The sequence below is a fragment of the Triticum aestivum genome, chromosome 4A (assembly GCF_018294505.1).
Source record: "Triticum aestivum cultivar Chinese Spring chromosome 4A, IWGSC CS RefSeq v2.1, whole genome shotgun sequence".
In the NCBI taxonomy this organism is placed as follows: Eukaryota; Viridiplantae; Streptophyta; class Magnoliopsida; order Poales; family Poaceae; genus Triticum; species Triticum aestivum.
The window spans coordinates 7,713,949-7,728,569 of record NC_057803.1 but is presented as its reverse complement, the minus strand read 5'-3'; the positions used below and the strand labels follow the sequence as shown (position 1 = coordinate 7,728,569).

Sequence of the window (14,621 nt, the reverse complement as noted above, 5' to 3'; positions counted from 1 at the left end):
TTACGACGAACCTTTTGTCACCTCCATAATCGAGAAACATATCCTTATTCCACTAAGGATTATTTTGACCGTTGTCCAGTGATCTACTCCTAGATCACTTTGGTACCTCCCTGCTAGACTTATAGCAAGACACACATCAGGTCTGGTACACAGCATTGCATACATGATAGAGCCTATGGCTGAAGCATAGGGAACATCTTTCATTTTCTCTCTATCTTCTGCATTGGTCGGGCATTGAGTCTTACTCAATTTCACACATTGTAACACAGGAAAGAATCCTTCTTTTGCTTGATCCATTTTGAACTTCTTCAAAATTTTGTCAAGGTATGTGCTTTGTGAAAGTCCAATTAAGCGTCTTGGTCTATCTCTATAGATCTTAATGCCCAATATGTAAGCAGCTTCACCGAGATCTTTCATTGAAAAACTCTTATTCAAGTATCCCTTTATGCTATTCAGAAATTCTATATCATTTCCGATTAGTAATATGTCATCTACATATAATATCAGAAATGCTACAGAGCTACCACTCACTTTCTTGTAAATACATGCTTCTCCAAAAGTTTGTACAAAACCAAATGCTTTGATCACACTATCAAAGCGTTTATTCCAACTCCGAGAAGCTTGCACCAGTCCATAAATGGATCGCTGGAGCTTGCATACTTTGTTAGCTCCCTTTGGATCGACCAAACCTTCCGATTGCATCATATACAACTTTTCTTCCAGAAATCCATTCAGGAATGCAGTTTTTACATCCATCTGCCAAATTTCATAATTATAAAATGCGGCAATTGCTAACATGATTCGGACAGACTTAAGCATCGCTACGGGTGAGAAGGTCTCATCGTAGTCAATCCCTTGAACTTGTCGAAAACCTTTTGCGATAAGTCGAGCTTTTGTAGACAGTAATATTACCGTCAGCGTCAGTCTTCTTCTTGAAGATCCATTTATTCTCAATTGTTTGCCGATCACTGGGCAAGTCAACCAAAGTCCATACTTTGTTCTCATACATGGATCCCATCTCAAATTTTATGGCTTCAAGCCATTTTGCGGAATCTGGGCTCATCATCGCTTCCTCATAGTTCGTAGGTTCGTCATGGTCAAATAACATGACCTCCAGAACAGGATTACCGTACCACTGTGGTGCGGATCTCACTCTGGTTTACCTACGAGATTCGGTAGTAACTTGATGTGAAGTTACATGATCATCATCATTAGCTTCCTCACTAATTGGTGTAGTAGTCACAAGAACAGATTTCTGTGATGAACTACTTTCCAATAAGGGAGAAGGTACAATTACATTATCAAGTTTTCTACTTTCCTCCCACTCACTTCTTTCGAGAGAAACTCCTTCTCTGGAAAGGATCCATTCTCAGCAACAAATATCTTGCCTTCGGATCTGTGATAGAAGGTGTACCCAACATTTTCTTTTGGGTATCCTATGAATACGCACTTCTTCGATTTGGGTTTGAGCTTATCAGGATGAGACTTTTTCATATAAGCATCGCAACCCCAAACTTTAAGAAACGACAACTTTGGTTTCTTGCCAAACCACAGTTCATACGGTGCCGTCTCATCGGATTTAGATGGTGCCCTTTTTAATGTGAATGCAGCTGTCTCTAATGCATAACCCCAAAACTATAGTGGTAAATCGGTAAGAAACATCATAGATTGCACTATATCCAATAAAGTACGGTTATGACGTTCAGACACACCATTATGTTGTGGTGTTCCAGGTGGCATGAATTTGTGAAACTATTCCACATTGTTTTAATTGAAGACCAAACTCGTAACTCAAATATTCGTCTCCGCGATCAGATCGTGGAAACCTTATCTTCTTATCATGATGATTTTCCACTTCACTCTGAAATTCTTTGAACTGTTCAAATGTTTCAGACTTATGTTTCATCAAGTAGATATACCCATATCTACTTAAATCATCTGTGAAGGTCAGAAAATAACGATACCCGCCGCGAGCCTCAACACTCATCGAATCGCATACATCAGTATGTTTTATTTCCAATAAGTCAGTTGCTCGCTCCATTGTTCCGAACAACGGCGTTTTAGTCATCTTGCCCATGAGGCATGGTTCGCAAGCATCAAGTGATTCATAATCAAGTGATTCCAAAAACCCATCAGCATGGAGTTTCTTCATGCGCTTTACACCAATATGACCTAAACGGCAGTGCCACAAATAAGTTGCACTATCATTATTAACTTTGCATCTTTTGGTTTCAATATTATGAATATGTGTATCACTACGATCGAGATTCAATGAACCATTTTCATTGGGTGTGTAACCATATAAGGTTTTATTCATGTAAACAGAACAACAATTTATTCTCTTACTTAAATGAATAACCGTATTACAATAAACATGATCAAATCATATTCATGCTCAACGCAAACACCAAATAACACTTATTTAGGTTCAACACTAATCCCAAAAGTATAGGGAGTGTGCGATGATGATCATATCAATCTTGGAACCACTTCCAACACACATCGTCACTTCACCCTTAACTAGTCTCTATTTATTCTGCAACTCCCGTTTCGAGTTACTAATCTTAGCAACTGAACTAGTATCTATTACTGAGGGGTTGCTATAAACACTAGTAAAGTACACATCAATAACATGTATATCAAATATACTTATGTTCACTTTGCCATCCTTCTTATCCGCCAATCACTTGGGGTAGTTCTGCTTCCAGTGACCAGTCCCTTTGCAGTAGAAGCACTTAGTCTCAGGCTTAGGACCATACTTGGGCTTCTTCACTTGAGCAGCAACTTGCTTGCTATTCTTCTTGAAGTTCCCCTTTTTTCCTTTGCTCTTTTCTTGAAACTTGTGGTCTCGTCAACCATCAACACTTGATGTTTTTCTTGATTTCTACCTTCGTCAATTTCAGCATTACGAAGAGCTTGGGAATCGTTTCCGTTATCCCTTGCATATCATAGTTCATCACGAAGTTCTACTAACTTGGTGATGGTGACTAGAGAATTCTGTCAATCACTATTTTATCTGGAAGATTAACTCCCACTTGATTCAAGCGATTGTAGTACCTAGACAATCTGAGCACATGCTCACTAGTTGAGTGACTCTCCTCCATCTTTTAGCTATAGAACTTGTTGGAGACTTCATATCTCTCAACTCGGGTATTTGCTTGAAATATTAACTTCAACTCCTGGAACATCTCATATGGTCCATGACGTTCAAAACGTCTTTGAAGTCCCGATTCTAAGCCGTTAAGCATGGTGCACTAAACTATCAAGTAGTCATTATATTGAGCTAGCCAAACGTTCATAACGTCTGCATCTGCTCCTGCAATAGGTCTGTCACCTAGCGGTGCATCAAGGATATAATTCTTCTGTGCAGCAATGAGGATAAACCTCAGATCACGGATCCAATCCGCATCATTGCTACTAACATCTTTTAACACAATTTTCTCTAGGAACATATCAAAATAAACACAGGGGAGCTAAACGCGAGCTATTGATCTATAACATAGATATGCTAATACTACCAGGACTAAGTTCATGATAAATTAAAGTTCAATTAATCATATTGCTTAAGAACTCCCACTTAGATAGACATCCCTCTAATTCTCTAAGTGATCACGTGATCCAAATCAACTAAACCATGTCTGATCATCACGTGAGATGGAGTAGTTTTATTGGTGAACATCACTATGTTGATCATATCTACTATATGATTCACGCTCGACCTTCCGGTCTCCGTGTTTCGAGGCCATATCTGTATATGCTTGGCTTGTCAAGTATACCCTGAGTATTCTGCGTGTGCAACTGTTTTGCACCCGTTGTATTTAAACGTAGAGCCTATCACACCCGATCATCACGTGGTGTCTCAGCACGAAAAACTTTCGCAACGGTGCATACTCAGGGAGAACACTTCTTGATAATTAGTGAGAGATCATCTTAAAATGCTACCGTCAATCAAAGCAAGATAAGATGTATAAAAGATAAACATCACATGCAATCAATATAAGTGATATGATATGGCCATCATCATCTTGTGCTTGTGATCTCCATCTTCGAAGCACCGTCGTGATCACCATCGTCACCGGGGCGACACCTTGATCACCATCGTAGCATCGTTGTCGTTTCGCCAATCTTATGCTTCCACGACTATCGCTACCGCTTAGTGATAAAGTAAAGCATTACAGGGCAATTGCATTGCATACAATAAAGCGACAATCATATGGCTCCTGCCAGTTGCCGATAACTTGGTTACAAAACATGATCATCTCATACAATAAAATTTAGCATCATGCCTTGACCATATCACATCACAACATGCTCTGCAAAAACAAGTTAGACGTCCTCTACTTTGTTGTTGCAAGTTTTACGTGGCTGCTACGGGCTTAAGCAAGAACCAATCTTACCTACGCATCAAAATCATAACGATAGTTTGTCAAGTTGGTGTTGTTTTAACCTTCGCAAGGACCGGGCATAGCCACACTCGGTTCAACTAAAGTTGGAGAAACTGACACCCACTAGCCACCTTTGTGCAAAGCACGTCGGGAGAACCGGGCTCACGTAAGCGTACGCGTAATGTCGGTCCGGGCCGCTTCGTCCAACAATACCGCCGAACCAAAGTATGACATGCTGGTAAGCAATATGACTTATATCGCCCACAACTCACTTGTGTTCTACTCATGCATATAACATCAACACATAAAACCTAGGCTCTGATACCACTGTTGGGGAACGTAGTAATTTCAAAAAAATTCCTACGCACACGCAAGATCATGGTGATGCATAGCAACGAGAGGGGAGAGTGTGATCTACGTACCCTTGTAGACCGACAACGGAAGCGTTAGCACAACACGGTTGATGTAGTCGTACGTCTTCATGGCCCGACCGATTAAGCACCGAAACTACGGCACCTCCGAGTTTTAGCACACGTTCAGCTCGATGACGATCCCCGGACTCCGATCTAGCAAAGTGTCGGGGAAGAGTTCCGTCAGCACGACGGCGTGGTGACGATCTTGATGTTCTACCGTTGCAGGGCTTCGCCTAAGCACCGCTACAATATTATCGAGGATTATGGTGGAAGGGGGCACCGCACAAGGCTAAGAAAATGATCACGTGGATCAACTTATGTGTCTAGGGGTGCCCCCTGCCCCCGTATATAAAGGAGCAAGGGAAGGAGGCCGGCCGGCCCTATAGGCGCGCCAAGGAGGAGTCCTACTCCTAGGACTCCTACTAGGAGGGGGAAGGAAGTGGGGAGGGAGAAGGAAAGGGGGGCGCCGCCCCCCCTCTCCTAGTCCAATTCAGACTAGGGGGGAGGAGGCGCGCGGCCCACCTTGGCTGCCCTTCTCTCTCTCCACTAAGGCCCATATGGCCCATTACTTCTCCCGGGGGGTTCCGGTAACCCTCCGGTACTCCAGTTTTCTCTGAAATCACCCGGAACACTTCCGGTGTCCGGATATAGTCGTCCAATATATCAATCTTTATGTCTCGACCATTTCGAGACTCCTCGTTATGTCCGTGATCACATCCGGGACTCCGAACTAACTTCGGTACATCAAAACTCATAAACTCATAATATAACTGTCATCGAAACCTTAAGCGTGCGGACCCTACGGGTTCGAGAACAATGTAGACATTACCGAGACATGTCTCCGGTCAATAACCAATAGCGGAACCTGGATGCCCATATTGGCTCCTACATATTCTACGAAGATCTTTATCGGTCAGAACGCATAACAACATGCGTTGTTCCCTTTGTCATCGGTATGTTACTTGCCCGAGATTCGATTGTTGGTATCTCAATACCTAGTTCAATCTCGTTACCGGCAAGTCTCTTTACTCGTTTCGTAATACATCATCTCACAACTAACTCATTAGTTGCAATGCTTGCAAGGCTTATGTGATGTGCATTACCAAGAGGGCCCAGAGATACCTCTCCGATAATCGGAGTGACAAATCCTAATCTCGAAATACGCCAACCCAACATGTACCTTTGGAGACACCTGTAGAGCTCCTTTATAATCACCCAGTTACGTTGTGACGTTTGGTAGCACACAAAGTGTTCCTCCGGTAAACGGGAGTTGCATAATCTCATAGTCACAGGAACATGTATAAGTCATGAAGAAAGCAATAGCAACATACTAAACGATTGAGTGCTAAGCTAACGGAATGGGTCAAGTCAATCACATCATTCTCCTAATGATGTGATCCCGTTAATCAAATAACAACTCTTTGTCTATGGTTAGGAAACATAACCATCTTTGATTAACGAGCTAGTCAAGTAGAGGCATACTAGTGACACTCTGTTTGTCTATGTATTCACACATGTATTATGTTTCCGGTTAATACAATTATAGCATGAATAATAAACATTTATCATGAAATAAGGAAATAAATAATAACTTTATTATTGCCTCTAGGGCATATTTCCTTCACTCGACTGGGTCAAGCTCTCGGAGGGGGGATGAGGACCAACCGCTTCAGCCTGTGATGATAGACAACAAGTTCGACCAGTAACTCGGGTCGCGCTGCAGAGCTTGTTGGTCGACCAGGGACCTCGGCGGTGCCATCCCCGGTGTGGAGCTGTGGCATCAGACCGGATGTTGTCTGTCGTGAAGGTAGAGCAGGCATAGCCGCGCACCCGCCTCGAGTACTACCTCGGTAGCAGCAGGTCACACAACACATCCTCGTCCTTGTTGGGGGGCTGACAATACCTCACCGGGGTAGAGTGGCGCTGTGCGCGACACTTGGCGGTGTTCACGAAGATGTGGATGTCGCCGCTACACATCATGGAGGACCCGCGCTCGCAGAGGCCTAGGCCCTCAATCGGTCCAAAACCACCAAGGAGACGGATGTCGCTGCCGACTCAGGACCTCCGTATCTGGACTTGCCGAGTCGGAGCGCGAGCTCCGCCTGAAGGCCGAAAAGGAGCAACATAAGGTGGCGGGGGAGGCCAAGCGTTTGTGCCGCGAGCATGATGCTGTTGTCGAGGACAGATGTCGTGTAACTGGCCTGCTTTCACGACTGGTGATGTCTACTACACAACCTTCTTCTTGTAGATGTTGTTGGGCCTCCAAGTGCAGAGGTTTGTAGGACAGTAGCAAATTTTCCTCAAGTGGATGACCTAAGGTTTATCAATCCGTAGGAGGCGTAGGATGAAGATGGTCTCTCTCAAGCAACCCTGCAACCAAATAACAAAGAGTCTCTTGTGTCCCCAACACACCCAATGCAATGGTAAATTCTATAGGTGCACTAGTTCGGCGAAGAAATGGTGATACAAGTGCAATACGGATAGTAGATAATGGTTTTTGTAATCTGAAAATATAAAAACAGCAAGGTAACTAATGATAAAAGTGAGCACAAATGGTATTGCAATGTATTGAAACAAGGCCTAGGGTTCATACTTTCGCTAGTGCAAGTTCCCTCAACAATAATAACATAATTGGATCACATAATTATCCCTCAAGATGCAACAAAGAGTCACTCCAAAGTCACTAATAGCGGAGAACGAACGAAGAGATTATGATAGGGTACGAAACCACCTCAAAGTTATTCTTTCCAATCAATCCGTTGGGCTATTCCTATAAGTGTCACAAACAGCCCTAGAGTTCGTACTAGAATAACACCTTAAGACACAAATCAACCAAAACTCTAATGTCACCTCAAGTATCCGTGGGTATGATTATACGATATGCATCACACAATCTCAGATTCATCTATTCAACCAACACATAGAACCTCAAAGAGTGCCCCAAAGTTTCTACCGGAGAATCACGACGAAAACGTGTGCCAACCCCTATGCATAGGTTCATGGGCGAAACCCGCAAGTTGATCACCAAAACATACATCAAGTGAATCACGTGGTATCCCATTGTCACCACAGATACGCACGGCAAGACATACATCAAGTGTTCTCAAATCTTTAAAGACTCAATCCGATAAGATAACTTCAAAGGGGAAACTCAATCCATTACAAGAGAGTAGAGGGGGGAAGAAATATCATAGGATCCAAATAAAATAGCAAAGCTCGCGATACATCAAGATCGTATCACCTCAAGAACACGAGAGAGAGAGAGAGAGAGAGAGAGAGAGAGAGAGAGAGAGAGAGATCAAACACATAGCTACTGGTACATACCCTCAGCCCCGAGGGAGAACTACTCCCTCCTCGCCATGTAGAGCACCGGGATGATGAAGATGACCACCGGAGAGGGATTGCCCCCTCCGGCAGGGTGCCGGAACGGGTCTAGATTGGCTTTCGGTGGCTACGGAGGCTTCTGACGGCGGAACTCTTGATCTATTGTGCTCCCCGATCGTTTTAGGGTATATGGAGATATATAGGAGGAAGAAGTACGTCAGGGGAGCCACGAGGGCCTACGAGGGTGGAGGGCGCGCCCCCCTGCCTCGTGGCTTCCTCGTTGCTTCCCTTACGTGGACTCCAAGTCTCCCGGGTTGCTTTCCTTCTAAAAATAAGTTCCGTGAAGTTTCAGGTCAATTGGACTCCGTTTGATTTTCCTTTTCCGCGATACTCTAAAACAAGGAAAAAACAGAAATTGACACCGGGCTCTGGGTTAATAGGTTAGTCCCAAAAATCATATAAAATATCATATAAATGCATATAAAACATCCAAGGTTGATAATATAATAGTATGGAACAATAAAAAATTATAGATACGTTGGAGACGTATCAACTGGCACGACGACGACGATCTACATTGCACTGATACTTGGATACGTATCGGATGCGCGATATGGGGATACGCCTGATACGTCAATTTTCTGAAAACATGAATACGGCGATACGTTTATAGATAGATATTACATATATTAATTATTAAAAATATTGAAAACAACATAGAGCTTCTAAGTCAAAGCTTGCCTCAATAGGATTATTTCCTTTGTTTTCTTGCACTTGGTCCACTTTCATTAATTGATAGTGGGATTTTCCCGGATTTCTTGTTCCAATCAGTGCATCGACTCTCTTTTGCTCACCTTTCAATTGAATAAGAACATTGGTAGTCATGTTTTGGCATGAACTCACGCCCATGTTGGGTATCTGCAAAAGGTGTGCCTTTACTATTGAGGGGATTTCAATCAAACGATGGGTTCCAGGTATCCAAAAAGTATCGTAGAAGTATCCTAGGAGTATCAAACATTATTTTCTTTTTTAAAATCAAAAAATCAAGGGATACTTACGGGATACGTATCAGGCCGTATCGGGGCAGTATCCGGCTGGATACGCGCGCTTTCCGAAGTATCCGCGCAACGTAGACGACGATGATGGCGGCGACAACGACATATTTTGAATTCATGTTCTAACTTTTGTGGATCCTCTAAAATTATTCCCTCTGTTTCGAATTATAAGATGTTCTAACCTTTTTTCGAATCAGATGTATATAGACGTGTTTTCTCAGTCCGTATGTAGTTCATGTTGAAATACCACAAAGATTTTATATAATTCAGAACGGAGGAAGTAGTACTCTAGTATTTTGCCCATTTTTTAAAACCTAAACTTAATCATGCCCAACTACGTAAGAAGAAGAAGAAGAAGAAGAAGAAGAAAATCTAATTAGAATACCATTTCCTTTTTGTTTTGCGTCCTACATCGTGCATCCAAGAGATGCCCTAACGGTCACATGCGCCGGGAGCTCACTCACGCTCACAGGTCTCGCAAAAGCGAGACACGGCCGTGCCAACATGCATCCATTCATCGATCTCCCGGCCGTGACACCATTTAAACCTCATGCCATGCATCTCACCCTACTTATCCCCCGCGCCCTCGATCAGCTCCGTCGTCACACTCTCCTCACCCACTCCACTACTACACCCCACACTCCAAAACCAAAACCTCGCTCCAACTTCAAACTTCGAATTCCCCCGCTCCCACGCACGTAAGTTCCGCGCATTTCTTCCATCCATCCAGCCGCGCGCGCGAGCTACCTGGATATATTGGGCTCGTTCTGATCCATCGCACGTCGTCCGTCGTGCTGCATGCAGGAGCCGAGGCCGTCGTTCATGGAGAGCTACGTGCGGAAGCGCTCGTGGAAGAAGGGGCCGACGCGGGGCAAGGGCGGGCCGCAGAACGCGGCGTGCGAGTACCGGGGCGTGCGCCAGCGGACGTGGGGCAAGTGGGTGGCGGAGATCCGCGAGCCCAACAAGCGCGCGCGCATCTGGCTCGGCTCCTTCGCCACCGCCGAGGAGGCCGCGCTCGCCTACGACGAGGCCGCGCGCAGGCTCTACGGCCCCGACGCATTCCTCAACCTGCCCCACCTCCGCGCCGCCGCCGGCGCCACCGCGCAGCAGCGCATGATCAGGTGGCTCCCGGCCGCCGCGGCCGGGGTCGCCTCCGGCGGCGCCAGGGGCCATGCCGCCGTGCCCGCCTGCGGCCTCCTCAACCTCAACGCGCAGCACAACGTGCACGTCATCCACCAGAGGCTGCAGGAGCTCAAGAGCTCCTCCTCCTCGCCGGCCAAGCCGCCGCAGCAGCAGTCCAGGAGGACCCCTCCCCCGCCGCCGCCTCCTCCGGCCGCCTCGTCCCCTTCCTCCACGGTGACCACCGGCGCCATGCCGCCCTCCGCGTCCTGCTTCCAGTCCCAGCTGGACCACTCCATGGCGATGACCGCCGCGGCCGAGAGCGCGCCGCCGTGCGACGGCTTCGGGGGCGGCAGGCCCCAGCTCGACCTCAAGGAGTTCCTGCAGCAGATCGGCGTGCTCGGGGAGGACGACGGCGGCGCGGCCGGCAAGCATCATGGGCCTCAGGGCGTCGGCGAGGACGACGGCGAGGTGGCGGACGCGTTCGGGTTCGGGGGCGGCAACAGCAATGCCGCAGAGTTCGACTGGGACGCGCTGGCGGCCGACATGAGCGACATCGCGGCAGGAGGCCACGGCGGCGGCGGCGCGCTGGGCGTGAACGGCGCGTTCCACATGGACGATCTCGACCAGTTCGGCTGCGTGCCCATCCCCGTATGGGACATCTGATCTTATATTCTTATAGGCTCTGAATTAGCCCATGCTTAAGCGTTGCTTAGATGATTTACTACCTTCGATCTCTGATGGATTATCTACGAGGTTTAGCTCCCAGGTTCTTCATGTAGCTCGGCATGAAGGTTTAGATCTGTTTCATCTGAAGAATCATGTAATAGCATAAGCACAATAAACTTGGCGCGCATGAGCTATTGCCATAACCAGGAAAATGAGACCAACATACATTGGACTTCTCAAAAAAATCTTATCCAGATAGCATCAACGTCATTGTGAAATCACTCACTGTCAAAGGATTTTATCCAAAGCAAGAAGATCGATGCGATCACAACTCATAAGGAGCTAAAGACGCCCCCAACGAGCGAAATAAACGTGGTGAAAACTTACATCAGACTTACCCACAAGAAAGCATTCAGCATTCATAATCAGCGCAAAATATGACGGTGAATTGTGATAATACCACCAAACCATTGGTGGAGTCGAAAGACAAAATGTTACCACCAAACTCTAACACTGCATCCTTATGGTGATATATCGGGACATTTCCCGGAAATCATTATTGCAGGTATTACATCACCCCGCCCGCCAGTAGCTTGTCGATCGTATTACCCGCTACGATTGGCAATCAAGGGTGTGCTGACACAGCAATGCTCACAACGGCCTAGTTAAGACTGAATTATTTCGTCCGATACAATAGTACCAAATCGAGTTTGCCCTTTACTTGTATATCAGAGCATCCCTCCCAGGCCCGACACCAATGTAGTGGACTGGAACACCGGCGAGCTCTTCTATCCTCTCCACGTAACGGCGGGCAGCTTGGGGGAGTTCACTGTAACTTCGGACAGAAGATATGTCACTGTCCCACCCAGGAAGCACCTCATAGTTGACCTGAAACACAAGACGAAGCATATGAGAGATGAATTGTGTCTATCCTCACATTTAAGTGTAAGTTGTTATCACCAAACTGGTAATGACATCGGTTTACAATACCACAGAACTAAAGCCAGTACATTAGCAACTAAATCACATCTTACAACCAGAGAAAGAACAACAGTTTTGACATACAACATAATTATAAATTATGCAAATGTACTACTCAGACATGTAAACACAATGAACAAACTATGACACTTACCTGTACTTGCTCCAGGGTGTCAAGATCCCCTGGGAAGGATTGTAGTTTCTCTCCATCCATTTGATTATAAGAAACACCCAGCTTAATTTCTGGTAACCCGGACAGAACATCAAGTTTTGTTAGATTTAGAGAGGAAAACCCATTGATGTCACAGCAGTATTTCAGTGCAACGATGTCAAGCCAGCCACAACGTCTTGGGCGACCTGTAGTCGTTCCAAATTCCATTCCGGCCTTCCTAAGAACATCACCTTCCTCTCCAAGCAGTTCAGTTGGGAAAGGGCCAGAGCCAACCCTTGTTGTGTAAGCTTTTACCTGCATGTAAAATAGTGAGTTAGACAAGCAATATATCATAGATGAGGGCTGGATTACACTACTTTTGACTTACAACTCCAATCAGGTCGCCAATAACCCTAGGGGCAATCCCAAGGCCAGTGCAAATTCCACCAGCGGAAGGGCTAGAAGAAGTCACAAATGGATAAGTTCCAAAATCGATATCCAGCATAGTTGCCTGACCACCTTCAACCAGAATTTTCTTCTTCTGTCGGATGGATTCATTCAACACATGAACAGTGTCAGCAATGAAGGGCTCCAAACGCTCTGCAAACCTCTTGTACCTCTCAACCTCTTCCTTGAGCATGCCTTTGCTGTACTTGAAGCCTTCAAACCTCGCAGCAGCATCTTCGAATAAAACATCAAGCTTATCCCCAAAAGTGTCCATGTGCCTTAGATCACAAACTCGCAGCCCATTTCGAGTGACCTTGCTGGAATAACAAGGTCCAATGCCTCTCTTAGTCGTTCCTATGAAGGAATTTGCAAGCTCGGCTTCCCTAAGTCCATCTACAGTCTGATGCAGATCAAAGAGCAAATGAGCCCTGTCAGACACCAGTATTCTTCCATCACAACTGACTCCATTTGATTGAAGACCATCAATTTCGCCAAAGAACCCTGGAACATGGATCACCGCTCCGTTGCCAACAACACAGAGTGTTCCTTCATGGAGAATACCAGATGGAACAAGATGAAGGGCAAATTTCTTGCCTTCAGAGTTGTAGATGGTGTGTCCAGCATTTGCTCCACCCTGTTAACAAAGTAGGAACTCAGATAAACAAGCTACTAAACTCAAGAGAAGTGGCCAACTGGTAATGACCAAATTAAGTACCGATGCTACATCCCAAGAATTTAATTCACAAATAAACACTAAATGATAATTGCAGATACAAAAGGTTAATCTTCAAAATTCAGAAATTATTCATCAAAGAAAATTCCAGGAAAGGGAAATCTAAACTAATCAAAGGAATGACAATGGCTAACCATATTAAACTCACAAAAATGCAGAAATGACCTTTTAGGAGCAGTAGTAATAGCATATTATTCTTATTATAAACAAACTGCAAGTTAAAAGATTGCTACAATACAAGCGATACACTACTGGTACAAAAATCGAAAGAGTATGCAAAACAACCAAAGTACAGAGGTCTGATGCAGATTATGGTAAACCCTCAAGCCTAAGTGAGTCGAACAAATCAGATTGTTTACCAACCAAAACAAAGTGGTAATCATGCTTTACTGCTTTTATCGCCACACTACCGTTTACGGCCAGATGTCGAGTCAATTCATTTCATTTAGGAGCCACTGGACATGAAATTAACGTCCATCTTTCATCCTACCAGATTCAGAAGGCCACAAATTTGACAGTTCACTGTGGCTATCAGGATCAAATATCCAGAATTTTTTGTAACTACCAGCCCAATGTTCCAGGCGGGATCCACAAAATGTAAAAAGAAGAAATATCATCATATAAGCAACCCAATATTAAACAAAATCGAGCTAAAAGATTTACAATTTTATCCCCTTTGTGCATGAGCTCCACTATACATATTTTTTAACCAAAGCGATCCCAGAATTAACATCTTTGGGGATGGGGGTATTTTTTCTTGTACGGGCTTCGGTACCAAAACTCTACTGAGAAACACACCTCTTCCAAACAGGCCCTGGGAAGGGGAATTCTACACGCAGATTACTCTAACATCCGGATCAGGCATCAATCCACCAAAACAACTCTTACCACGCCATCCTACAAGCGTATACGATATCAAAAATTTCAACTGGAACGCGCAGTGGTGCTGCCGAGCAGCTTCAATCGACAATGATTGGCACAGGACTCAAACCAGAGCACACGACAAAGACCGAGCCGCATCTCCTCACCTGGCAACGCGCGACGATGTCGAAGCGGGGGGCGAGCACGTCGACGAGCTTCCCCTTCCCCTCGTCGCCCCACTGCGACCCGAGCACGCCGGAGACCTGGCTCAGCGACGAGACCCTGTCGGCGGCGGGGTCCGCCTCCACCGCGAGCGCGGACGCGGCGGCGGGGGCGGGGGCCTGTCTCCCGGGCAGGCGCACCGACGACGGCGCCGGGGCGGCCGGGGAGAAGGACCTCCCCCGCCCGGCGGCGGCGGCGGCGGCGGGGTGGTGGTTGAGGGTGGAGAGCGACATGGGGCGAGGGTTTTAGGATGCGGCGGTC

General features: G+C 45.8%; 2 protein-coding genes across 2 annotated transcripts; one reads left to right on the top strand and one right to left on the bottom strand.

Annotated features, from left to right (window-relative positions):
- Positions 1-9,797: 9,797 nt before the first annotated feature.
- LOC123084749 (dehydration-responsive element-binding protein 2E-like) lies at positions 9,798-11,152 on the top strand. Its single transcript, XM_044506244.1, has 2 exons — positions 9,798-9,875; positions 9,982-11,152. The coding sequence occupies exon 2, from the start codon at positions 10,000-10,002 to the stop codon at positions 10,960-10,962; it is 963 nt and encodes a 320-aa protein (XP_044362179.1). The 5' UTR covers positions 9,798-9,875; positions 9,982-9,999; the 3' UTR covers positions 10,963-11,152.
- Positions 11,153-11,270: 118 nt separating this feature from the next.
- Positions 11,271-14,621, bottom strand: LOC543243 (adenylosuccinate synthetase, chloroplastic-like). Its single transcript, NM_001405739.1, has 4 exons — positions 14,306-14,621; positions 12,486-13,178; positions 12,101-12,412; positions 11,271-11,853 (listed from the first exon to the last, which is right to left on the bottom strand). Exons 1-4 carry the CDS (start codon positions 14,591-14,593, stop codon positions 11,683-11,685), a joined length of 1,464 nt encoding a protein of 487 aa, NP_001392668.1. The 5' UTR covers positions 14,594-14,621; the 3' UTR covers positions 11,271-11,682.